Genomic DNA, 26,201 nt, shown 5'->3' on the forward strand with positions numbered 1-26,201 from the left:
TGAAAACTTATATGTTGAAAGGTTGTGGGAAATGCTTCATTTTTTTGAACTATTTTAACTGAACTTTCTATTTTTTTTCCCTCAGATATTCATTGGGCTTGATCCCCACAAAGCAGGGTCTGCACCTCTGTGAGAAAGTCTCAGCATCATCATTTTGCAGGTATGAATTAAGAAATGACAGACTCCAGGGTGGAGCAGAATTCTTTCAGAATACCTTGCTACGGGTAATATTGGACAAATCATGCACATTAATCATTGAATGGAAAGAAATTTGAATGACAAAGAAATCACAAAGTCTCTTTTTCCTTCTAACCCTGCTCTCAGTGCAGTTGCTTTATATTATGTCCTGATGTTGTCTGTCTTCACTAATGGATCACATAACAATGTTATTTATTACATATTGCCCAACTGAAGCATGCTACCATAAACACATTCCTGAAATAACTCGGTCCAGAAACAGTGGGTAGAGGTTATCACAATAGAGGGTCAATTAAAAATTGCGACTTGGCAAAATTGGGAGCAGGGTTGCTGCAGATAATTTATGATCTTGTAGCGCTATTTAATAGTATAGTTGCCTTTGTTATTGAATGAAAATAGTATCAGTTTGATTGGTGTTGATTTAAATAAAAATCGGTGCTTTTCTTTTGGTAGTAGCTTTCAGTTTAAACTGACTTAGCAAAGCTGTGGACCATGCACTGGATGTGCCTTGTTGGATCTGGCTGCTACATTAGTGTTTGATAAAAGTGCATGTGGCAATTTAGCACTTGTCTTAATTTTTCCTGTCAGTAGCTGAAGTAAATTAGACTATTAATCTGGCAAAAGTCTGATTCCTGTGCAAACTGTAGATGTGAATAATGATGCAGCCTGATTTATGTTCAGCTGCCAGTATTGTTGATGGTTTCTTTTCCTCTGTGTTCTGTTTCCTGCTCTTGCTGGTTTATCACTGCTTCTGCTTTCTCTCATTGGTCTTGTTTATTTACCATTCTGCCACCTTGTCCTTCACTACTAATTTAAATGTCATCAGTGGTCTTGTAGTGCTTAATGCTGCTAATATTGCTCACAGAAACAGATTTAAAGATTATTTTGACCACCATATTCATGATGAACCAAGCAGCTCTATTCTGTGTAAAACATTTTCTTTGATAATATGCTATAGTTCTCCAAGAGAAATGTGGTTGAAAGGTAAGAATTTATAAACTAGGAACAACAGACTTTTTATTCAGTTTTCATTCTGAATTTTCCAAGTTTGTTTTTAATTTTTGAACAAATCACCATGATAAATTTCTTGATTTGTAACATCAATTGTATGCTTGGATTCTGTCCATTTGAGATCTCCTGATTCTGAGCTTCCTCTTAACCAGGTTTAACTTGGCCATGTATGTCTCTGGTGCTTCCTTTCTTCCTCCTCCTCTCATTCTTCCTCATCTGTGGCTCCTTCTCTTTCAATGTGTGTGCTCTGACTCCCTGCCCACTTTCTCTACCTAATCTTGTCCCGATTCTACTTAATGCTTTTTCAAATCATCAGGTAGAGAGAGCAAAAGCTAAGTTGATACTTGAAATTGTATGCAGACTTCTTTGAAATATGTACACTTTTTCTATTCTTTTGTTCACCCATTTGCCAAGATTGTTTGAAGGGAATGTAAAACAATACGACAGCACTGAAGGAAAGTTAAACAAAGTACAGTACTTTGGTACTGAATACTGGTTATGAGATACACATCAGGTGCTTCCCCTGCATTGTCAGTGTTTCAGTCACCAATCAAATCTCTTTCTGAAGAGGCTGAAATGTTTTTATTTTTAAATAAAATTTAGGAAAGACATCAAAAAGTAACAGATAATTTAATATATAAATATATTTGTGCTTTACAAAGCAAATCCTTTAGCGATATTGTTTAATCTTTTAAAATTTAAGATGCGGCATGGAATACAGTGGCATGCAAAAGTTTCAGCACCCCCGGTCAAAATTTCTGTTACTGTGAATAGTTTAGTGAGTAGAAGATGAATTGATCTCCAAAAGTCATAAAGTTAATGAAGCATTTGTAGCGGTGTGCTACAAACAGCGCTAAAATTACGACACGGAGTCGGTAACTGCAGTCGAAGGAAAAACTTTATTCGAAAACTTCAGCCTCACTTTTAAGCCTCTGTCAACCGGCCCCCCATGGCGAAGAGGCTCCAAAGCTCTGTGCTCGCAAACCCCCGTAGGCTATCTAATTGTGAGTCGGTTCGCATAAGCTAGGAAAAGAGCCGCCACATAACCCCCCCCCAGAACCGGCGATACACCCCCCAATGTCCACAGCCTGGGCCAGAACCTGCTTGGGAGGTCGGCCTCTGCGCCGAGGCGCCGGAAACTCGGCCGGTTGCGCCAGGTCCACATGGGCCGGCTTGAGGCGGTCCACCGTGAAAACCTCCTCCTTCCCCCCAACGTCCAGCACGAACGTGGACCCGTTGTTCCGGAGCACCGTAAACGGCCCCTCGGATGGCCGCTGCAGCGGTGGCCGATGCCCGCCCCTTCGTACAAACACAAACTTACAGTTCCGTAGGTCTTTGGGTACGCAGGTCGGGTGCCGCCCATGCTGTGAAGTGGGTATGGGGGCCAGGTTACCGAGCTTCTCGCGAAGTCTGCCCAGGACTGCAGCGGGTTCTTCCTCTTGCCCCCTCGGGGCTGGTAGGAACTCCCCGGGGACGGCCAGGGGCGCGCCGTATACCAACTCGGCCGACGAGGCGTGCAGGTCGTCCTTGGGCGCTGTGCGGATGCCGAGAAGGACCCAGGGAAGCTCGTCCGCCCAGTTGGCTCCTCGCAGGCGGGCCATGAGGGCCGACTTCAGGTGACGGTGGAAACGCTCCACTAGCCCGTTCGACTGTGGGTGGTAGGCAGTGGTGTGGTGCAGCTGAGTCCCCAAAAGGCTGGCCATAGCTGACCACAGGCTGGAGGTGAACTGGGCGCCTCTGTCGGAGGTAATGTGGGCTGGTACACCAAAGCGGGATATCCAGGTGGCGATCAGGGCTCGGGCGCAAGATTCGGAGGTGGTGTCGGTGAGCGGGACCGCCTCTGGCCATCTTGTGAACCGGTCCACGATAGTCAGGAGGTAACGCGCTCCGCGCGACACTGGCAGGGGGCCCACGATATCCACATGAATGTGGTCGAAACGCCGGTGGGCGGGATGGAACTGCTGCGGTGGGGCTTTGGTGTGCCGCTGAACCTTGGCCGTCTGGCAGTGCATGCACGTCCTGGCCCATTCACTGACCTGTTTGCGGAGTCCGTGCCAAACGAACCTGCTGGAAACCATCCGGACAGTTGTCCGGATGGAGGGATGCGCCAAGTTATGAATGGAGTCGAAAACACGTCGCCGCCAGGCTGCGGGGACGACCGGACGGGGCTGGTTGGTGGCGACGTCACAGAGTAGGGTCCTCTCACCTGGGCCCACGGGGAAGTCCTGGAGCTGCAAACCAGAGACTGCAGTCCTGTAACTCGGAATCTCCTCATCTACCTGCTGTGCCTCTGCCAGTGCCTCAAAGTCTACCCCTTGGGAAAGGGCATGAACGGTAGGGCGAGAGAGCGCATCCGCCACGACATTGTCCTTACCCGAGACGTGCCGGACATCCGTTGTGTATTCAGAGATGTAGGACAGGTGGCGTTGCTGGCGGGATGACCAGGGGTCGGATGCTTTCGTAAACGCAAAGGTAAGCGGTTTGTGGTCCGTGAACGCGGTGAAGGGCCGACCTTCTAGGAAGTACCTGAAATGCCGGATTGCCAGGTAGAGCGCCAACAGTTCCCGGTCAAAAGCACTGTACTTGAGCTCGGGTGGCCGCAGGTGTTTGCTGAAAAACGCCAGGGGTTGCCAGCGACCTGCGATGAGCTGCTCCAGCACCCCACCGACTGCCGTGTTTGATGCGTCCACTGTGAGGGCGGTAGGGGTGTCCATTCTGGGATGTACTAGCATTGCGGCGTCAGCCAAAGCTTCCTTCGTTTGAACGAAAGCGGCGGCGGACTCCTCGTCCCAGGTAATGTCCTTGCTCGGACCCGACATCAGGGCGAACAGGGGGCGCATGATCCGGGCAGCTGAAGGGAGGAAGCGGCGGTAGAAATTGACCATACCTACGAATTCCTGAAGGCCTTTGACCGTGGTGGGTCGGGGGAAGTGGCGGACCGCATCTACCTTAGCGGGCAGAGGGGTTGCCCCGTCTTTAGTAATCCTGTGGCCCAGGAAGTCAATGGTATCAAGTCCGAACTGGCATTTGGCAGGGTTAATTGTAAGACCGTACTCACTCAGTCGGGCGCAGAGTTGACGGAGGTGGGACAGATGCTCCTGACGACTGCCGCTGGCTATGAGGATGTCATCCAAATAGATGAACGCGAAGTCCAGGTCCCGTCCCACCGCGTCCATTAACCGCTGGAACGTCTGTGCGGCATTCTTCAGGCCGAACGGCATGCGGAGGAACTCGAAGAGGCCAAACGGGGTGATGAGAGCCGTCTTGGGGACGTCGTCAGGATGCATCGGGATTTGATGGTACCCTCGGACAAGGTCGACCTTGGAGAAGATCCGGGCGCCGTGCAGGTTTGCCGCAAAGTCCTGAATGTGCGGCACAGGGTAGCGGTCCGGTGTGGTAGCCTCGTTCAGCCTGCGGTAGTCGCCGCACGGTCTCCAGCCCCCCGTCGCTTTGGGCACCATGTGCAGGGGGGAAGCCCAGGGGCTGTCGGACCGCCGGATGATCCCCAATTCCTCCATTCTCTGGAACTCCTCCTTCGCCAGTCGGAGCTTGTCCGGGGGAAGCCGCCGAGCACGGGCATGGAGGGGTGGTCCCTGTGTCGGGATGTGGTGCTGTACGCCGTGCCTGGGCATGGCTGCTGTGAACTGCGGTGCCAGAACCGATGGGAACTCCGCCAGGACCCTGGTGAAGTCGTTGTCGGACAGCGTGATGGAGCCGAGGTGAGGGGCTGGCAACTGGGCCGCGCCCAGGGAGAACGTCTGAAAGGTCTCGGCGTGTACCAGTCTCTTCCTGGGCAGGTCAACCAGCAGGCTGTGAGCTCGCAAAAAATCCGCACCCAGAAGCGGTTGGGCTACGGCGGCCAGTGTGAAGTCCCACGTGAACTGGCTGGGGCCGAACTGTAGCTGCACCTGACGGGTGCCATAGGTCCTTACTGTGCTGCCATTCACGGCCCTCAGGGGGGGACCTGGTGCCCTGCTGCGAGTGTCGTAACTTGTCGGAGGTAAAACGCTGACCTCAGCCCCAGTATCGACCAAAAAGCGGCGTCCCGACCTGCTATCCCACACATACAGGAGGCTATCCCGATGGCCAGCCGCCGTAGCCATCAGCGGCGGCTGGCCCTGGCGTTTCCCGGGAACTGGCAGGGCGGGCGGCAACGGCGGGCTTCTGCGCCCCACCGCTGGTGGTAGAAGCACCAGTGGTCATTGGGCCGGGGGTTAGTGGGCTCTGCGGCCGGGCCTGGACTGGTTTGCTGCCGGGAGCGTGGCTGGGAGATCTGTGCGATGGACGCCCCGCTCACCTTTTTGGCGTTCCACAGCAAGTCCGCCCGGGCTGCCACCTTCCGGGGGTCACTGAAATCCGCGTCGGACAGCAGCAGGCGTATGTCCTCGGGCAGCTGCTCCAGGAATGCCTGCTCAAACATGAGGCCTGTGTGTCCCTCGGCCAGAGACAACATCTCGTTCATTAAAGCCGATGGAGGTCTGTCGCCCAAGCCATCCAGGTGCAGTAAACGGGCAGCCCGCTCGCGCCGTGAGAGTCCGAAAATCCTGAGGAGCAGGGCTTTGAATTCCGTGTACTTGCCGTCTGCCGGGGGCGACTGTACGAACTCCGCGATCTGGGCAGCTGTGTCCTGGTCGAGGGAGCCCACCACGTAGTAGTAGCGGGTGTCTTCTGAGGTGATCCGGCGAACGTGGAATTGGGCTTCGGCTTGCTGGAACCATAGGTCCGGGCGCTGTGTCCAGAAACCCGGCAGTTTCAACGAAACCGCATGAACAGAGGCGGCGTCGGTCATTTCTGGTCCAAAAATCGTTTGGACCGTCGGGGTCACCAATTGTAGCGGTGTGCTACAAACAGCGCTAAAATTACGACACGGAGTCGGTAACTGCAGTCGAAGGAAAAACTTTATTCGAAAACTTCAGCCTCACTTTTAAGCCTCTGTCAACCGGCCCCCCATGGCGAAGAGGCTCCAAAGCTCTGTGCTCGCAAACCCCCGTAGGCTATCTAATTGTGAGTCGGTTCGCATAAGCTAGGAAAAGAGCCGCCACACATTCTTTTCAACATTTTAAACAAGATTAGTGTATTATCTTTATTTTGTACAATTTTAGAGTGGGAGAAAAAAAAGAAAGGAGCACCATGCAAAAGTTTGGGCACCCCAAGAAATTTGAGCTCTCAGATAACTTTTACCAAGGTCTCAGACCTTAATTAGCTTGTTAGGGCTGTGGCTTGTTCACAGTCATCCTAAGGAAAGGTCAAGTGATGCAAATTTGAAAGCTTTATAAATACCCTGACTCCTCAAACCTGGCAGCAATCAGCAGCCATGGGCTCCTCGAAGCAGCTGCTTAGCACTCTGAAAATTAAAATAAATGATGCCCACAAAGCAGGAGAAGGCTGGTAATGTAATTAAGAAGTGGCAGTTAACAGGAACGGTGGAGGTCAAGTTGAGGTCTGGAAGACCAAAAAAACTTTCTGAGAGAACTGCTTGCAGGATTGCTAGAAAGACAAATCAAAACCCTCATTTGACTACAAAAGACCTTCAGGAAGATTTAGCAGACTCTGGAGTGGTGGTGCACTGTTCTACTGTGCAGCGACACCCACACAAATATGACCTTCATGGAAGAGTCATCAGAAGAAAACCTTTCCTGTGTCCTCACCACAAAATTCAGTGTCAGGTGTTTGCAAAGGAACATCTAAACAAGCCTGATGCATTTTAGAAACAAGTCCTGTGGACTGATGAAGTTAAAACAGAAATTTTTGGTCACAATGAGCAAAGGTATGTTTGGAGAAAAAAGGGTGCAGAATTTCGTGAAAGGAACACCTCTCCAACTGTTAGGCACGGGGGTGGATCGATCTTGCTTTGGGCTTGTGTTGCAGCCAGTGACATGGGGAACATTTCACTGGTAGAGGGAAGAATGAATTCAATTAAATACCAGCAAATTCTGGAAGCAAACATCACACCGTTTGTAAAAAAGCTGAAGATGGAAAGAGGATGGCTTCTACAACAGGATAATGATCCTAAACACACCTCAAAATCCACAATGGACTACTTCAAGAGGTGCAAGTTAAAGGATTAGCCATGGCCCTCACAGTCCCCCAATCTAAACATCATCGAAAATCTGTGGATAACCATATAATAATTACAGCACAGAAACAGGCCATCTCAGCCCTTCTCGTCCGTGCCGAACGCTTACTCTCACCTAGTCCCACTGACCCATGCTCAGCCCATAACCCTCCATTCCTTTCCTGTCCATATGCCTATCCAATTTTACTTTAAATGACAATACTGAACCTGCCTCTACCACTTCTACTGGAAGCTCATTCCACACAGCTACCACTCCCTGAGTAAAACAATTCCCCCTCATGTTTTGCCCCCTAACTCTCAACTTGTGTCCTCTTGTTTGAATCTCCCCTACTCGCAATGGAAAAAGCCTATCTATCTATCCCCCTCATAATTTTAAATACCTCTATCAAGTCCTCCCTCAACCTTCTACGCTCCAAAGAATAAAAACCTAACTGGTTCAATCGTTCCCTGTAACTTAGGTGCTGAAACCCAGGTAACATTCTAGTAAATCTTCTCTGTACTCTCTCTATTTTGTTGGTATCTTTCCTATAGTTCGGTGGTCAGAACTGTACACAATATTCCAAATTCAGCCTTACCAATGCCTTGTACAATTTTAACGTTACATCCCAACTCCTATGCTCAATGCTCTGATTTATAAAGCATACCAAAAGCTTTCTTCACCACCCTATCCACATGAGATTCCACCTTCAGGAACTATGCACCATTATTCCTTGATCACTCTGTTCTACTGCATTCTTCAATGCCCTATCATTTACCAAGTATGTCCTATTTGGATTATTCCTACCAAAATGTAGCACCTCACACTTATCAGCATTAAACTCCATCTGCCATCTTTCAGCCCACTCTTCTAACTAGCCTAAATCTCTCTGCAAACTTTGAAAACCTACTTCATTATCCACAACACCACCTACTTTAGTATCATCTGCATACTTACTGATCTAATTTACCACCCCATCATCCAGATCATTAATGTATATGACAAACAACATTGGACCCAGTACAGATCTCTGAGGCACACCACTAGTCACCGGCCTGCAACCTGACGAACAGTTATCCACCTCTACTCTCTGGCATCTCCCATCCAGCCACTGTTTACTACTTCAATATTAATACCTAACGATTGAACCTTCCTAACTATCCTTCAGTGTGGAACCTTGTCAAAGGCCTTACTGAAGTCCATATAGACAACATCCACTGCTTTACCCTTGTCAACTTTCCCTGTAAACTCTTCAAAAAGTTCAATAAGATTTGTCAAACATGACCTTCCACTCACAAATCCATGTTAACTGTTCCTAATCAGACCCTGTCTATCCAGATAATTATATATACTATCTCTAAGAATACTTTCCATTAATTTACCCACCACTGACGTCAAACTGACAGGCCTAGGTTTACTCTTAGAACCCTTTTTAAATAATGGAACCACATGAGCAATACGCCAATCCTCTGGCACCATCCCCATTTCTAATGATATTTGAAATATTTCTGTCAGAGCCCCTGCTATTTCTACACTAACTTCCCTCAAGGTTCTAGGGAATATCCTGTTAGGACCCGGAGATTTATCCACTTTTATATTCCTTAAAAGCGCCAGTACTTCCTCCTCTTTAATTGTTATAGTTTCCATAACCTACCTACTCATTTCCCTTATCTTACACAATTCAATATCCTTCTCCTTAGTGAATACCAAAGAAAAGAAATTGTTCAAAATCTCCCCCATCTCTTTCAGCTCTACACATAGCTGTCCACTCTGATTCTCTAAGGGACCAATTTTATCCCTCACTATCCTTTTGCTAATAATATAACTGTCGAAACCCTTTGAATTTATTTTCACCTTACTTGCCAAAGCAACCTTGCATCTTTTAACTTTTCTGATTTCTTTCTTAAGATTCTTCTTACATTCTTTATATTCCTCGAGCACCTTATTTACTCCATGCTGCCTATTTTTATTGTAGATATCTCTCTTTTTCCTAACCAAGTTCCCAATATCCCTTGAAAACCATGGCTCTCTCAAACTTTTAACCTTTCCTTTCAACCTAACAGGAACATAAAGATTCTGTACCCTCAAAATTTCACCTTTAAATGACCTCCATTTCTCTATTACATCCTTCCTATCAAACAAATTGTCCCAATCCTTCTGCATTTCCTCAAAGTTAGCCTTTCTCCAATCAAAAATCTCAACCATGGGTCCAGTCCTATCCTTCTCCATAATTATATTGAAACTAATGGCATTGTGATCACTGGACCTGAAGTGCTCCCCAACACATACCTCCATCACCTGACCTATTTCATTCCCTAACAGAAGACCCAACACTGCCCCTTCTCTAGTTGGTTCCTCTATGTATTGCTGCAAAAAACTACCCTGCACACATTTTACAAACTCCAAACCATCCATCCCTTTTACAGTATGGGTTTCCTAGTCTATGTGTGGAAAATTAAAATCTCCCACAACCACAACCCTGTGCTTACTACAAATATCTGCTATCTCCTTGTAAATTTGCTCCTCCAATTCTCGCTCTCCATTAGGTGGTCTATAATACACCCCTATAATTGTTACTACACCTTTTCTATTCCTCAATTCCATCCAAATGGCCTCCCTAGACGAGCCTTCTAATCTATCCTGCCAGAGCACCGCTGTAAAATTTTCTCTGACAAGCAATGCAACATCTCCCCCTCTTGTCCCTCCGATTCTATCACACCTGAAGCAACGAAATCCAGGAATATTTAGTTGCCAATCACACCCCTCCTGCACTCATGTTTCACTAATAGCTACAACATCATATTTCCTTGTATCAATCCATGCTCTAAGCTCATCCAACTTTCTTACAATGCTCCTAGCATTAAAATAAATGCATTTAAAAAATTCTTCACCTCTTCTTCTCTGTTTATCTCTGAATGTACAATGAACTTTACTGTCTTTTCCTTCCTTCTCCCATACATCTGTTCCTACACTCTGGTTCCCCTTCCCCCTCGTATCTAGTTTAAATCCACTGGAGCCTCTCCAGCAAATGTACCTGCAAGAGTATTTGTCCCCCTCCAGTTCAGATGTAAACCATCCCGCCGGAACAGGTCCCACCTTCCCTGGATGACTGCCCAATTATCTATAAATCTGAAGCCCTCCCTCTTGCACCATGTCTTCTGCCACGTGTTGATCTGCACTATCTTACTATTTCTAAACCTGCCTGCACATGGCATTGGTAGCAATCCTGAGATTGCTATCCTGGAGGTCCTGTCCTTTAACTTGGCACCTAGCTCCCTAAACTCACCTTTCAGGACCTCCTCACTCTTCCTACCCACGTCATTGGTCCCTACATGGACCATGATATCTGGCTGCTCACCCTCCCTCTTGAGAATGGTGAGAACTCGATCCGAGATATCGTGGACCCTGGCACCAGGGAGGCAACAGACCATCTGGGATTCTCGATCTCTTCCACAGAACCTCCTATCTGTCCCCCTAACTATCGAATCCCCTATCGCTACTGCTCTCCTCTTTTCCCTCCTTCCCTTCTGAGCTGAGGGTCCAGTCTTGGTGCCAGAGACGCAACCACTGCAACTTGTCCCTGATAGGTCATCCCCACCAACGGTATCCAAAACGGTATACTTATTGTTGATGGGAACGGCCACAGGGATGCTGTGCTCTTCCTGTCTATTCCCCTTCCCTCTCCTGACAGTCACCCAACTACCTGTCTCCTGACTCCTAGGGGTGACTATCTCCCTGAAACTCCTGTCTATTTCTGCCTCTGCCTCCCGAATGATCCGAAGTTCATCCAGCTCCAGCTCCAGTTCCCTAACACGGTTTGTCAGAAGCTGCAGCTGGATGCACCTTTCGCAGGTGTAGTCATCAGGGACAGCTATGCTCGTCCTGACTTCCCACATACTGCAAATGGAGCACTGAACTGCCCTAACTGCTGCCTCCATTACCTACTCCTAAGGTAATTAGGTGAATTAAAGGAGCTTACCCGGCCTTACCTCACCTGGAGTGAAGCTTGTACTCAGCCTCTGCTTGCTTTTTAAATTCCCCCGCTGATCTCAGAGGCCGACTTTCATGCACCTACGCAATCTAGCCTGTTTGCCGCGATCAGTTTAAAAAAAAAGCTTCTCTCCAAGCTTCGTTTACCTCCCTCCTCTCTGCCTCGTTCTGCGATTTAAATAACCGTTGAAAACTTCCTCTCCTTTTTAAACCTTTGGCACGCTACGTCACGCGCCTGTGCAGTCTAGCCTCTTTGCCCCAATCAGTTTAAAAAAAACAGCTTCTCTCTGAGCTGCTTTTACCTCTTCCCTCTCCGCCTCTTGCTGTGATTTAAATTTGAGGATTGACCTCAAAAGAGCAGAGCATGCAAGACGGCCCAAGAATCTCACAGAACTGGAAGCCTTTTGCAAGGAAGAATGAATGGGTGAAAATCCCCCATACAAGAATTGAAAGACTCTTAGCTGGCTACTGCAAACTTTTACAAGCTGTGAATCTTGCCAGAGGGGTGTTACTAAGTACTGACCATGCAGGGTGGCCAAACTTTTGCTTCAGGCCCTTTTCCTTTTATGTTATTTTGAAAGTGGAAATAAAAAAAGTAATTTTGCTTAAAATATTTTAAAAAATGTCATCTTTAACTTTATGCCTTTTGGAAATCAGGTAATCTTTTACTCGTTTAGCTATTCACAGTAACATAAATTTTGACAGGGGTGCTCAAACTTCTGCATGCCAACGTATGTCCTTCTGGCCCTTTGAGCTGCGCTGCCCTGCAATTCCCCCAATTTCACCCTAGCCTAATCACAGGGCAATTTACAAAGACCAATTAACTGACCAAGCGGTAGATCTTTGCAATATGGGAGGAAACCGGAGCACTCGGAAGAACTCCAGGCAGTCACAGGTAGAATGTATAAGCTTCTGATTGGCAGTGGTGTGAATCGCCTGTACTGTACGGAGCTGTGCAACAACTATGCTACCGTGCCAGTCTACTTCGGATTGGAAGTTGTTCTGTGACCAAATTGTGAGGGTTTTGAGATTTGGTGCAATTGAGTAGTAGGGTTACATATTGACTAGACCGGTTGATATAAATAACACCTATGATGAATTGGGATGGAGGAAAAAAATGGTTGTAAACATGGATGCAAAGAATTAAATATAGGAAGCTGAGTGTTGCAGACATTGTGTGCAGGTGAAGGAATTTTCTAGTAAGTGACCATAAGAATTGTATATTTTCATATTTTTCAAGGTGTATGCAATCTAAGTGTACTTTGGCATGTGGATAATAAATTGCAAAATTGAAGCAGCTTTCTGCCAAGTACAGGTCTCATACTTCCTATGTATTCTGAATCAAGTGCTGCTGTGATTGATGACATTTTCTGTCTTCGTGGACCACCTTTCTGAACAAAGGCAGGAACTTCAGTTCATGTCTGGAATTGCAATCAGATGTGAAACATTTCTCACAAGTTTACCAGAGGCCTAGTTGATATTTACCCAGCTATGCTGAAGCTATAATACCTGATTTCTTCCTGAGGAATTTTGTGTTTCTTATTGGAAGTTCAAGTTTAATTGTCACTCAACCATGCCTCTGAATACAGCCAAACAAAACAGCATTCCTTTGATACCAAGGTGTGAAACACAGTAACATCAGTCACAAGTTGCACGTATATTTATGATAGCATAAAAGAAGCCCAAGTCCCAGGTCTGCAGTTTGATGGTGCGTGGATATTGTCCTTGAGCCATGTTTCTGCAAGAACAAGCCAACAGCGTATCTCATACTGTGCAAATGCAGCTGCAGACGAACGCAATCCAGTTTGTCTTCCACCAGTGTACACTGTAGAGCAGCACTGATGGGAGTGGCCAGGCTTCAACCCAGTATGAATTCTTGTGCCAGACAGCCAGCTCTGGAGCCTTTTATCCTAGGGGCTGCAGCAGACAATCCTGAGATGCCAGGGCCTTGTCCACTCCACATCAGAGACCGTACAGCTCCCCCCGCCATTGATCTTGCCAAAAAAGTCAGTAAATGAGATTTGTAGTATTCGATACTACCATTGTCCAACAGGGCACCAAAATACAGTCATCTGTTGGATTGTGCTTTGCCTCTTGACACCGCCTTCCCCGGGTGGCTGAAGCAGGTTGCGACACAGTATGTAACAGCTGGGGTGGCACGGTATTGTAGGGGTCAGCACAATGTTTTGAAGTACAGGCGACCTGGGTTCAATTCCTGTTGACACCTGTAAGGAATTTGTATGTTCTCCCTGTGACTGTGTGGGTTTCCTCCAGATGCCCTGGTTTCCTCCCACAGTCCAAAGACGTAGTGGTTAGTAGTTTGATTGATCATTGTTAGTTGTCCTGTGATTAAGCTAAGGTTAAATCAGGGTTTGAAGGGCCTAATAGGGCTGTATCTTAATTAATCAATGAAGTCCACCTCCAGTATCCAGCAACTCACTAGTGGAATGGACCTGCCATCCGTGATGTTCCTGACAACTAGCCGTGCCTTGTGATCATGAAAAAGACATAAAGGGTGAATATTTGCACCGTTCGTTGGACAAGAGTGGCTGCTGCGTTTAAGTACACTGCCATCTCACCGAAAATCAATTTAAGGACATTTTCTTTGTATATTAAGTTAATCCTGATTTTTGGAAAAGGACTCAGACATTGTTGTTGGTGTTGAATATTGAATAGGGGCAGTCAAGTATTCAAAAAATACTCTTGGTATCCAATATAAGTCATTAGCTTGATGATGTCAACTCTAAATAATTTGGATGAATGTTAGCATATATTAGCTTTTCAATACAACCTGGAAAGACTGCCTGGCATATATAAAGCTTTAAGTGGCTTTTGATTGTGGTAGTTGTATATCAGAACCTGTTTAAATCTGATGTTTCTGGTCTCTTTAGAAACTGCAGTGCTGATTGGTGTGCTGCAGTACTCATTTCAAATGAGATTCTCAATTACTAATCTATTGTGGTTGATATGGCTACCAGTAAGAATTGTGTACTTTCAGTGCCAAGGTATTTGAAGGAACCAGCTTGTGCTAGATTTTCTATTGGCACTTCACAGCTGTACAAATAGAAGGCTGAATTCTTGTGCTTGGTCACTGATTGTTGAAAAAGGGTGATATTTGCTTCAAGGTGCAATAAGCATTTGATTTTGTGTTGTTAAATAAAAACAAAATTGCGCTCTTTTCTGCAGGAGACGTCTCCCCACAATAATGGTAAAGCTGCGTATGGCCCAGAACCTGAGAACAGCAATTACTTTCATTGAGCAAGGACGTATCCTTTTTGAAACATTCCCATAGGATGAAGTACCAGTTTAAGTCAATTTAAACTTGAAGTGGGATGAGAACGTTTAAAATCTGACAAAAATGACGAGTAATGTCACAAAACTGCAGAGGTTAACTTTGTGTATTCTTTGCAATGTCTGTTTCCTCACTTTGCTTTCCTTGTTCCTAGTTGAAATTTAGTCGTACTTTGTCTAATTTCTCCATGTCACTGGAGTTATTTACTGCTGACAGGACTTGATTCTGTTTTTTGCCACCTTGCTGTTTCACAGTTTTCCTTCAGTTTGTTGAGTGCTCGCAATGTTTCATCACACTTTAATTGCTGTTTCTCAGTATTCCGTTTGCATCACAGTAATTAACATTTTCTTCTGTATCTTGTCATTGCTCTGGAAAAGCAAGCAGTTGAAAATGAAAATTGATGTTTGCACTAAGGTTCCCAAGCCTGGAACTGGAATTATTTCAGTAGCGACAAAATCATAGTTATTTTTTCAGTCTTCAATTTCTTGTCTTCTGATTTCATTCCATCTGGCTGTCATGGAAGGTGAAGATGGCAGCGAGTTGAAAGATTTTTTCAACCTCAGGCCAAGATTCCTTTCTCTTTTTCCCCCTGCACATTTTTTATTTGATCTTTATGCCTGCCCAGTTTGTGCTGAAAATGTGAAATTGGGCTAGTGATCGTTTTCAGTTTACTTGTTGTTTGAAGTATGGTTATTGTGAGAGGAGTGAAGTTACTTTATGGAAGAATCCATTTTTTTAAATGCAATTTGTTAATTTGGTTAATATTTTAACTTGATTCTTAACTGGTTCTGAAATATTTTAGTTTATTTTGGCAGGTCAAATTTAAAAGAATATAATATTAATGGTAAGACTCTTGGCAGTGTGGAGGATCAGAGAGATCTTGGGGTCCATGTCCATAGGACACTCAAAGCTACTGTGCAGGTTGACAGTGTTGTAAAGAAGGCGTATGGTGTGTTGGCCTTCATCAACTGTGGGATTGTGTTTCAGAGCTGTGAGGTAATGTTGCCTGTAATGTAAGATTACATGTTAGTGTAATATAAGACCTTGGTCAGACCCCACTTGGAGTACTGTGCTCATTTCTGGTTGCCTCACTACAGGAAGGATGTAGAAACCATAGAAAGGGTGCAGAGGAGATTTACGAGGATGTTGCCTGGATTGGGGAGCATGCCTTATGAGAACAGGTTGAATGAACATGGCTTTGTCTCCTTGGAGGGAAGGAGGATGAGAGTTGACCTCCTTGGAGGTCTATAAGATGATGAGAGCCATTGATCGCATGGATAGCCGGAGGCTTTTTCCCAGGGCTGAAATGGCTAATATGAGAGGGGATAGTTTTAAGGTGATTGGAGGCAGGAATGGGGGGGGGGGGGGTATGTCAGTTAAGTTTTTCACAGAATGGTGGGTGCATGGAATGCACTGCTGGTGACGGTGGCAGAGGAGCATACAATAGGGCCCTTTACGAGCCTCTTAGATAGGTACATGGAACTTAGAAAAATAGAGGAATATGCAGCAGGATAATTCCTGGTAGTTTCTAGAGTCGATTCCGTGGTCGGCACAACATTGTGGGCCGAAGGGCCTGTAATATGCTGTAGATTTCTATGTTCTGTAGTGGATCACTCAATGGGATTTAAGGTAAGGTATGATCTGTTTTAGTTTATAAAGAGGACCTGCTGTTTGTGGCTGTGTGGATGGGCATAGACATTTGATGAAAAGATCTTGAAAATTCTGATGAGCAAGGAGATCTGGGCTGCTTAATTATCTTACAATATTCAGTTATGTAAGGCCACATTTTGTATGTTAACAATAAAGATGCATTAAAGGGTAAATGGGCATAGAATGTAAAATGTAATCTCACTTCAATGTAAGAATATCATTTATATTTTGAATTGAAATGACATGAAATCTATAAGAACAACTTTGCCAATGACTGAAGTTCAACATTGTGATGAAATTGATCAGGTTATATATAAACTGGGAAACAAAATGACAACTTTTAAATTATGATTAATTCTAACTCCGTGTTATTTCAGAAAATAATTGATTATGAGGACTCTGCAATTGTTATATTGGTTATTGTTAAATAATGTAGTTAAGTCTAAGTGAGAAGCGGTTGTATTTAACATTGATACTCTATCACTTCTACTCACAATGAACAGTGATTACTAGTTCCTGATACTCAAATACCGGCATTCCTTTGCCCCACCTATTGCCATCTTTAAATGATTTCCAACATCTTCACAGCTTCCCAACTGGTAAAAAGCCAAGATCATTTTGTTCCCTTTTTATCTCTCTTCTTCACTGTCTTCTGTCCATACTGGTGTTCGTATTTCCACACATTAGTTCCTCCTTCAACCACACCAGAATGATGCCCTTTCTCACCAGATCTAAAAAATAAACTGTCCTCTTCTATAGACTGTTCAATGACTGTGAAATTGAACTTAAGGAATGCAGCATATTTGAGAAACTCAGGTCTTTGAAAGCCAGATGCACGTAGATGTTGAAAATGAGCAGAAAAACTGAGCGATTTTCACAATAGTTCAAAGTAAATTTATTTAAAATATATCTCACCATTTCAACCCTGAGATTCATTTTCTTGTGGGTGTACTCAATAAACCCATAATAGAATAATAACCATAACAAATCAATAAAAGACCATACCAGCTTGGGCATTCAACCTGTGTGCAAAAGACAGAAGCTGTGAATACAAAAACAAAGAAAAAGTAATAAATAAACAAACAAACAATGAATATCAAGAACATGAGGTGAAGAGTCTTTGAATTTAAGTCCACAGGCTGTGGCCCATTTCAATGATGGGGCAAATGATGTTGAGTGATGATAGCCCCTTTAGTTGAAGAGCCTGATGGTTGAGGGGCAATAATTGTTCTTGAACCTGATGGTGAGAGTCCTGAGGCTTCTATACCACCTTCCTGATGGTAGCAGTGAGAAGAGAGCATGTCCTGGGTGCTGGGGATCTCTGATGATGGATGCTGCTTTCCTGCAGTAACATTCTGTGTATATGTACTCAATGGTGGAGAGGACTTGCATGTATCAAGAAGTTGAGTATGAGAATCCTGGAAAAAGATAACTTTTGATAACATTATTTCTTGAAGCAGCACTGAAATATCAGTTCAAAATCACTCAGCAAAGTAAGTTTTAATAATATGGAGTATTTTTAGAAGAAACTTTTATTTTAATCTGTTTTAAAAGAGTATGTTGATAAATTTACTGATCATTGAAGCTTCAACTAAAAAATGTTTATTGTACTATTCCTTGGAAGTCTTTGTGAGAGTCTCAGTTTGTATTAATCAAGCTTATTGTATTTTGATTGAATAGATTTTACATTTTTCTAATGGTGTAGGTATTGTGAAGTTTGGACAGCTGGTCATGATAACAGATCACATTATACAGATCACCGCTACTCTGTTATGGCCTATTGCACACTAGAAAGTTAAGCCTGGTGCTTTTTTTTGTGGCAACTCTTTAGATTAATTAAGAAAATTAATTTGACTGTATTTAAGCTTTGGCTAACAATGCAAAAATTGGAAGCCAAGATCTCATATGTTGCAATCTTCTAAGAAATTTATTTATTTTTAGTTTGAGAATAATGCCAGTCACTTTGTTTGAATATTTGCTTTTAGAATTGTATTTTGACATTACCAATCCTTTCTTCAGAAGTTTTTTGCATGCAGTTTGGCTATGTTACAGCTTTCATGTGGAAACCTGGAGTGTTGCTCAATTATTATCTGCATTATATCTCTGTCTGATTTTTTTTTGTTGCTATTGTCTGGAAAAGTAGAACTTGGAAAATAATTATAGTATGCTATTAGCTTCAAGCAACTTTTAAATCTGGCCATCAAGCCTGTGATATCTTGGGCCTTTTGGCATACAATCCCTTGGGTGGCTAATTGTTTTTTGAGTATTGAAAACTGAACTAGGTAATGCCTTGTATAAATTAGTTAAAGTGTAGTATGAATGCTTCAGTTGTTTATGACCCAGTTCTAAAAGAACTGCAGTCTTGTACTTTGGTTATTCTGTCATTCTGTTTAGGTGCTAGAATGACTTCATTTGAATGCACTTTTTATGGCAATAATCATTTTGTTTATGCAGCATCCAGTCTGCCGTATTTGTCATTTCTTTGTGAGAGTACAATTGGTCAACATGTTTTGGAGAATACAGTGATGTATTGCACTAAAGTGCTTGCCTGATTATTCTGCAGCAAACTCAAATGCAGCAGTAAACAGCAGGATAATATTGTTAGCCCTTGCTGAGCGTGAGTGTGCATACATCAACACATTGCACATTAGTGTTTAATTCAAAATCTGCTTTTGCTCAAAAGTTAGCCGAGTGCTTGTGTAAAATACATGAAAGTATCCAGCATTTATGAATTCATCAGTAAAATAAACTTTCTAGCAACCTTTCCTTCTCGGGGTGTTGATATCATTTTGAGATCAGTATTCAGCACATAGACTTAGTTCAGTAGTGTTCAAGCATTGTGATCCTGTAATTATTAAAGTGCTATACTCACAACAGCGGACTAACCGTGTGGAAGCCATTCAAACTGGTAGCTTCAGATACCAGCTTCACTGTCACTCTGCTGTTATTCAGCCTACAGTATATATTCAGTGGAAGGGGGCATGCAACCTAAGCAAAATATCTCTGTTCAATTGCATCTATGGAGAATGAAAAATGAGGACGATGAAAGTAAACTGTTCTGTATGTCACTAGGTGTGAGAGTTAATGAGTGACAGGACATTATGTTATCTGCTTAATGTTTGCTCACTCTCCCAGCAGCACTGCAAAGAGCTGCTTAGATTATTGCAACTTGAGGTACAATAGCTTCTTTCAGTCATTTCCCTCTTCTCCCTTCATAACATCCCAACAAGCATTTTTAAAATTTTTGTTGACTCTTCATTTTTGTAGAAGAGCTTGTATCTGTCTTCTCAACCCAGTCTCCAGTTTCTCCCATGAGATAACGTTTCTACATGACTGTAATCTTAATACTTGACACACCCCCTCCACCTTCCCTGTCTGATCATCTTCCTTTCTAAGCTTTCATCTGGCTGTTCTGTCCTCAGCTGCTTCTACCTCTTTTCCCAAACTCCTATCATCCCACCTCCTGTCAACAATTAAAGATAACCTCATCGGACCAATTACAAACCAGAGAAAATCTGCAGTTGCTGGAAATCCAAGTAAACGCACAGAGTGCTGGAGGAACCCAGCAGGGTGGGCAGCACCTATTGGGGGGGGGGGGAAGGGGAGGACAGTCGATGTTTCGGGCCGAAGCCCTTCGGCTTTGGTGCTGAGGAGTAGATTTGAAAGGTGGGTGGGTGATGAGAGGAAAGAGAAACACCAGGTGTTAGATGAAGCTTGGTGGGAGAAGGATGAAGCAAAGAGCTGAGAAGTTGATTGGTGAATGAACCAGGAGGCTATGGAATAAAGGGAAACAAAGGCTGGGGAGTGGAGAGGAACAGCAGTGGGAGGCGATGGGTGGGCAAGGAGGTAACATGAGAGGGAAAAGGGGATGGAAAATGGTGAGGGGGGTGGGTGGGAGGCATTACTGGAAGTTTGAGAAATTGATGTTCATGCCACCAGTTTGGAAGCTGCCCAAACGGAATATAAGGTGTTGTTCTTCCAGCCTAAGTGTGGCTTTATCACAACAGTGTGGGGGCCATGGATGGACATATTGGAATAGGAAGTGGAATTAAAATGTGTGGCCACTGGGAGATCTCTCTTGTTCTGGTGGATGAAGCGTAGATGCTCAGTGAAACGGTCTCCCAATCTACATTGGCTCTCGTTCCTCACTACCATTCAGGGCCCCAGGCAGTCCTTCCAGGTGAGGCAACACTTAACCAGTGAGTCTGTTCAGGTCATATTCTGAGTTTGGTGCTCCTAGTGTGGCCTCCTGTATATTGGCGAGACCCGGCATAGATTAAGAGACCGCTTCCATAGATTGTGAGGGAGAAGGGCTGGGGGCTGTTGAGGTTGAGATGGGAGCCATTGCTCCCTAGCACATTCCTGGCCAATGTTCAGTCCCTGGACAACAAGCTCTGCTAACTGAGAGTCAGAGTCTCCTGCTGCCAGCGGAAAACAAAGGAATGTAATGTTTTGTGCTTCATGGAGTCCTGGCTGATGGAGGAGATACTGGATCATGTCATTGAGCCCTCTGGGTTCTCCCTGTTCTGGGCAGACAGGTCAAAAAACCTCTCTGGGAAGACCAAAGGAGGAAGGGTATGCTTCATGGTCAATAATGCTTGGTGCGACTCCCAGAAAGTGCATGTCCTCAAATCCTTTCGGTGCTGTTACATACATGCAACCCTGTAAAAGCATCAGCAGCAATAGAATACACCTGGAGTCTAGTTTTGCTGTTAACACTATTTTATTAGTAACTACATCATATAGTAACTTAAACCAGGTAAATCAAGAGTTACGGTGTTATGTAAATGGGTAGTCCCCGAATTACCAATGTCTGACTTATGGACGACTCGTACTTATGAGCCGAGGAAGGAGAACATCGTCCGCCATTTTAAATCGGATCGTGATGCTGTCCGCCATTTGAAGTCGTTGCCGTTGACACTATGTTGGGTGTTTAACTTTGTATTTGACTTAAATTTTTCTTAGTAAGATTCACCCTGACCCTGCCCCGAGTTCTGGTTGGCTGGTGGCGCCATGAGATCAGTGCCGGGATCAAGAACAGAGGTTCGTGAGTTCAATTTAATGACAGTCTGCTCCCGTGCCGGGTTGATGTTGATCCAGTGACTCCTGTACCATCTGTGCCGGGTTGACGTCGAGCTCGCAACTTGACCTTATTTAAAAAAAACACTGCCACCTCCAGTTTAAATTCCCACGCGGAATATCATGGAGGATCAAATACCCAAACCCAGCTTATCCCATTTGGCCTGTCTCTGTGTGGTGGAGTTTCGGAGGAGAATTCAGTGCGGCGGTCCTCAGGACCCAGTGGACCTCAGGAACCGGCGCAGCTCGGGACCCGCCACCTGCAGTGTTTCTGTTCCATTGATGGGAAGCGATCACGATTGAAAATAAGGTGGAAATAATAAAGCGTTAGGAAAGAGGTGAAATGCCATCGGTCATTGGAAAAGCGCTTGGCTACAGTCAGTCAACGATCGGAACAATTTTAAAGGATAACGGATAAAGTGAGAATAATGGAGCATGTGAAAGGCCCTGCCCCGATGAAAGCTATAATTATTACTAAGCAATGCAGTGGTTTAATTATTGGAATGCATATGTTTCTTAAGTGTTTTATATGCATAGAAAGGTAAAATATGTACTATATACTAAGACAAATGTTTGACTAACTGATGCTAAATAATACCGGCTATACTTGTTCCGACGTACGTACAAATCCGACTTAAAGACGGACTCAGGAACGGAACTTGTATGTAACCCGGGGACTGCCTGTATATAGGAGTAAATATATAAATCACCAAACTTCTTCAAGCTTAGGTGGTAAGTGTTACAGTCTTACGGTGGTGTGGTAAGGAAAATCAGTTCAGTCCATGGGATTGAAGTGAGAGGGATTTGTTATCCAAGTATGTCCTCCAAATCTTCCAAGTTAGCCAAACATGACCAACTTAAGAGCACTGTTTTCAAGTGATAATCTACCAACCCAGGCAAGGGTTAGATACACTGGTAGACTCCACAGGGTCATCCTTACACGCACTGATAGTCACGGATTGATTTCTCTTAATCGATCCTCAGCCCCACCCCGTGACACTTAAAAGTTCAGTGGCAATTCTGCCATCAGCCTTCTTGTGTCTGTGTGTCCTTGTATATTCAAAACAAGCTGCAGAAAAAAATGTAAACATTCATTGTCCATCAAATAACTCCACCTTGCTCATCATAGCAACAGAGCAATTTTTATAGTCATCAGAAATCCAGCAGTGTCTAAAAGTCAGTCTCATTCTTTCGGCGTTTTAAAGTGACAGTCCACAGAAAAAAAATAACCCTGAGGGTATATAACAGTGCTGCTGTGTTGTCCTTTCTGGCTGTGAAATGCCAAAACAGGGACAAGATCCAGACACAACTCTCCACCAACAACACACGTGGTTCATGGCAAGGTCTGCACACCATCGCAGACTTCACAGCTAAGGATAAAGGTGCTGCCAACATCGCTGCCACTCTCTAAAGCTTTTTTACACTTGGTTCGATGTCACCAACACGCTCAGTGATTACCGCGACAGGCTCACCTGGCTCACTGCGAGGAGAGCTGCTGAAGCGACCTGCACCGTGGTCATCTCTGAGGCTGAAGTACGCAAGTGTTTCCAACAAGGGGACAGTTGCAAGGCTGTGGGACCGGGAGGCATCTCAGGGCGAGTACTCAGGATGTGTGCAGCACAACTGGCAGGTGTGTTTACAGACACTTTTCATCTCTTCCTCTCCCAGTGTAGAGTGCCCTCCTGCTTCAAAACATTCACAATTGTTCCTGTACCTAAAAAGACCAAGGTAACATACCTGAATGACTGGCGTCCTGTCGCACTCACCTCAGTAATAAGCAAATGCTCTGAGAGGCTGGTCAAGGACTATATCTGCCGCATGCTACCACCCACACTGGACCCCCTACAATTCGCCTACCGACACAACCAGTCGAGAGATGACGACAATAGCCACAGCTCTACACACCGTCCTTACACATCTGGAGAAGAAGGGTCATTATGTGAGAATGCTGTTTTTGGACTGCAGTTCAGCATTCAACACCATAATTCCATATATGCTGGACAACAAGCTCAGAGACACCCTTCACCCTGCCTTGTGCAGCTGGATCCTGGACTTCCTGTCAGATTACTGGCAGGTAGTAAGAGTGGGCTCCCTCACTTCTGATCCTCCACACAGGTGCCCCTCAGGGCTATGTCCTAAGCCCCCTCCTTTGCTCTCTCTATACCCATGACCATGTCGCTATACACAGCTCCAATCTGCTAATTAAATTTGCTGACAACACTACATTGATTGGCCTTATCTCAAATAAAAGCGAGGCAACCTTCAGAGAAGAAGTCATCACCCTGACACAGTGGTGTCAAGAAAACAACCTCTTTCTCAATATTGCAAAAAACTGTTGAAAAAGGAGCTGTTTGTGTACTACAGGAGGAATGGAGACAGGCTAACCCTTATTGACATAAATGGATCTGGGGTTGAGAGGATGAACAGCTTTAAGTACTTCATCATACACATCACTGAGGATCTCATGTGGTCTGTACATACTGTGTGGTGAAAAAAGCACAACAGCGCCTCTTTCACCTCAGAAGGTTGAAGAAATTTTGTATGCCCCCCCCCCCCAACCCACCAAATTCTAAAAACCTTATAGGGGCACAATTGAGAGCATCCTGACTGGCTACATCACTGCCTGCTACGGCGCCTGCTACGGGAACTGTACTTCCCTCAATCTCAGGACTCAGCAGAGAGTGGTATGGACAGCCCTTTGCATCTGTAGATGTGAACAGGTACAAAGACAGGTGTGTAAAAAGGTCCTGAAGGATCATTGGGAACCCGAGTCACCCCAACCACAAACTGTTCCAGCTGCAACCATTGGGGAAACGGTACCGCAGCATAAAAGCCAGGACCAACAGGCTCCAGGACAGCTTCTTCCACCAGGCCATCAGACTGATTAATTCACGCTGACTCAACTGTATATCCATGCTATATTGACTGTCCTGTTGTACATACTATTCATTATAAATTATTGTAAATTGCACGTTTAGACAGATGTAATGTAAAAATTTTTACTCATGTATGTGAAGGATATAAGAAATAAAGCCAATTTAATTCACTTCAATTTGCTGAGCATCTATGCTTCATCCACCAGAACAAGCAGGATCTCCCAGTGGCCACCCATTTTAATTCCACTTTCCATTCCCATTCTGATATGTCCATCCATGGCCTCCTCCACTGTTGTGACAAGGTCGCACTTGGGTTGAAGGAACAATACCTTGTATTCTACAAACCCCATTTCCAGAAAAGTTGGGATATTTTCCAAAATGCAATAAAAACAAAAATCTGTGATATGTTAATTCACGTGAACCTTTATTTAACTGACAAAAGTACAAAGAAAAGATTTTCAATAGTTTTACTGACCAACTTAATTGTATTTTGTAAATATACACAAATTTAGAATTTGATGGCTGCAACACACTCAACAAAAGTTGGGACAGAGTTAAAATAAGATTGAAAAGTGCACAGAATATTCAAGTAACACCAGTTTGGAAGACTCCACATTAAGCAGACTAATTGGTAGCAGGTGAGGTATCATGACTGGGTATGAAAGTAGCGTCCATCAAAGGCTCAGTCTTTGCAAGCAAGGATGGGTCGTGGCTCACCCCTTTGTGCCAAAATTCTTGTACTCTGTATTCCTTTATGCAGAAACTAATAAAAATATTGAATGAGAAATTCTTAGGATTTGGGGGCCCATACCAAACTTCTTCAACTGTCTGAGGTGAAAGAGGTGCTGTTGTGCCAATTTGATCACACAGCTGGCTGCCTGCAACAGCTTTCTGAATTCTTGGTCCTTTGTAAAAAAAAAATACTTTTTCCCAGTTCTCACTCTTTCACGTGAAAGGCAATGCGTCCAAAAGTGCAACATTCATGCAGAGCTGTGCTGAGAATATTTACAAGTCTCTCACATGGGGGAGTAAGAACTTGGGATTTGTAAACGTTAATCTTCCTCACACCAAACTCAAAGATGAGGGGAAATTCAATTAAGATAATTTTAATTTTGTTTTTCACGCTGTTTGCTTAATGTATTTGTAGCACAGATTCAGTGAAATATGGAAATGAGTGTTGCCATTTTTTATTTAGGAACATTAATTTCTTTTGTGTCTGATTTCACAATTTTATGAAAAACAAGTATGAGTCATTGTTTTTTCAATGGGAATTGTTTTCAGCACTTTTAAATGACTAATTGCCTTGGGCCAAACTGATTGTTGAGCTGTTTTTTGCATTGTCATTTATGTAGTTATCTCTCTTTAAACTGAAACATGACCCAATTCAAACTGGAACCTTCATACTAAGTCAGGAATCAAGTGGTTGAGCATGGTAAGGACTATTGTTCTGAGCTGCATATATTTCAATGCAAGGGGTGGGGGCAAGACTAGCAGCTCAATGTGCTTTGGTTCTGTTTTCAACATGATAGAGAGGGAGGGGTGCTTGTACTAGTCAGGGAAAATGTCACAGCAGTGCTCAGTCATGACAGACTGCAGAACTCATCTAGTGAGGCTTTATGGGCAGAAATGAGAAATAACAAAGGTATGATTATCTTATTGGGACTAAACTAGGGAGATTGGAGACTGTTATAAGAAGCAAAGCTGTGAAAGTGGGTTTTTTAAAAAAAACTTTCCATATATCGACTGGGGCTTCCATACTGTAAAAAGGAAAGGGTTTGTCATGCGTGTTGAGAAAGGTTTCCTTGATCAGTACATACGAGTCCCAACTTGAGGGAGTGTGACATTAGATCCCTTTTTGTGAATGAGAAAGGACAAGTGACAGAAGTTTGTGCTGGGGAAAAAAGGATCAGCCATGATTGAATGATACAGCAGACTCAATGGGCCAAATAATTTGATTCTGCTTTTCTTTCTTATGGCCTTGTGGTGTATAATGCCATTAGTTTCAATGTAATTTCAGAAAAGGATAGGTCTGGTCCTCTGGTTGAGAATCTA

The 26,201-nt window shown here is 44.3% G+C and overlaps 1 protein-coding gene across 1 annotated transcript in view; it reads left to right on the top strand.

Annotated features, from left to right (window-relative positions):
• The window catches only part of imp3 (IMP U3 small nucleolar ribonucleoprotein 3), a 224,374-nt gene that overhangs the window by 90,546 nt on the left and 107,627 nt on the right, over positions 1 to 26,201 (top strand). The window contains exons 3-4 of the mRNA XM_059984900.1: positions 86 to 160; positions 14,439 to 14,518. Of these exons, the coding sequence (XP_059840883.1) occupies positions 86 to 160; positions 14,439 to 14,518 (155 nt within the window). The remainder of the gene's footprint in view (positions 1 to 85; positions 161 to 14,438; positions 14,519 to 26,201) is intronic.

The sequence above is a fragment of the Hypanus sabinus genome, chromosome 11 (assembly GCF_030144855.1).
Source record: "Hypanus sabinus isolate sHypSab1 chromosome 11, sHypSab1.hap1, whole genome shotgun sequence".
Lineage (NCBI taxonomy): Eukaryota > Metazoa > Chordata > Chondrichthyes > Myliobatiformes > Dasyatidae > Hypanus > Hypanus sabinus.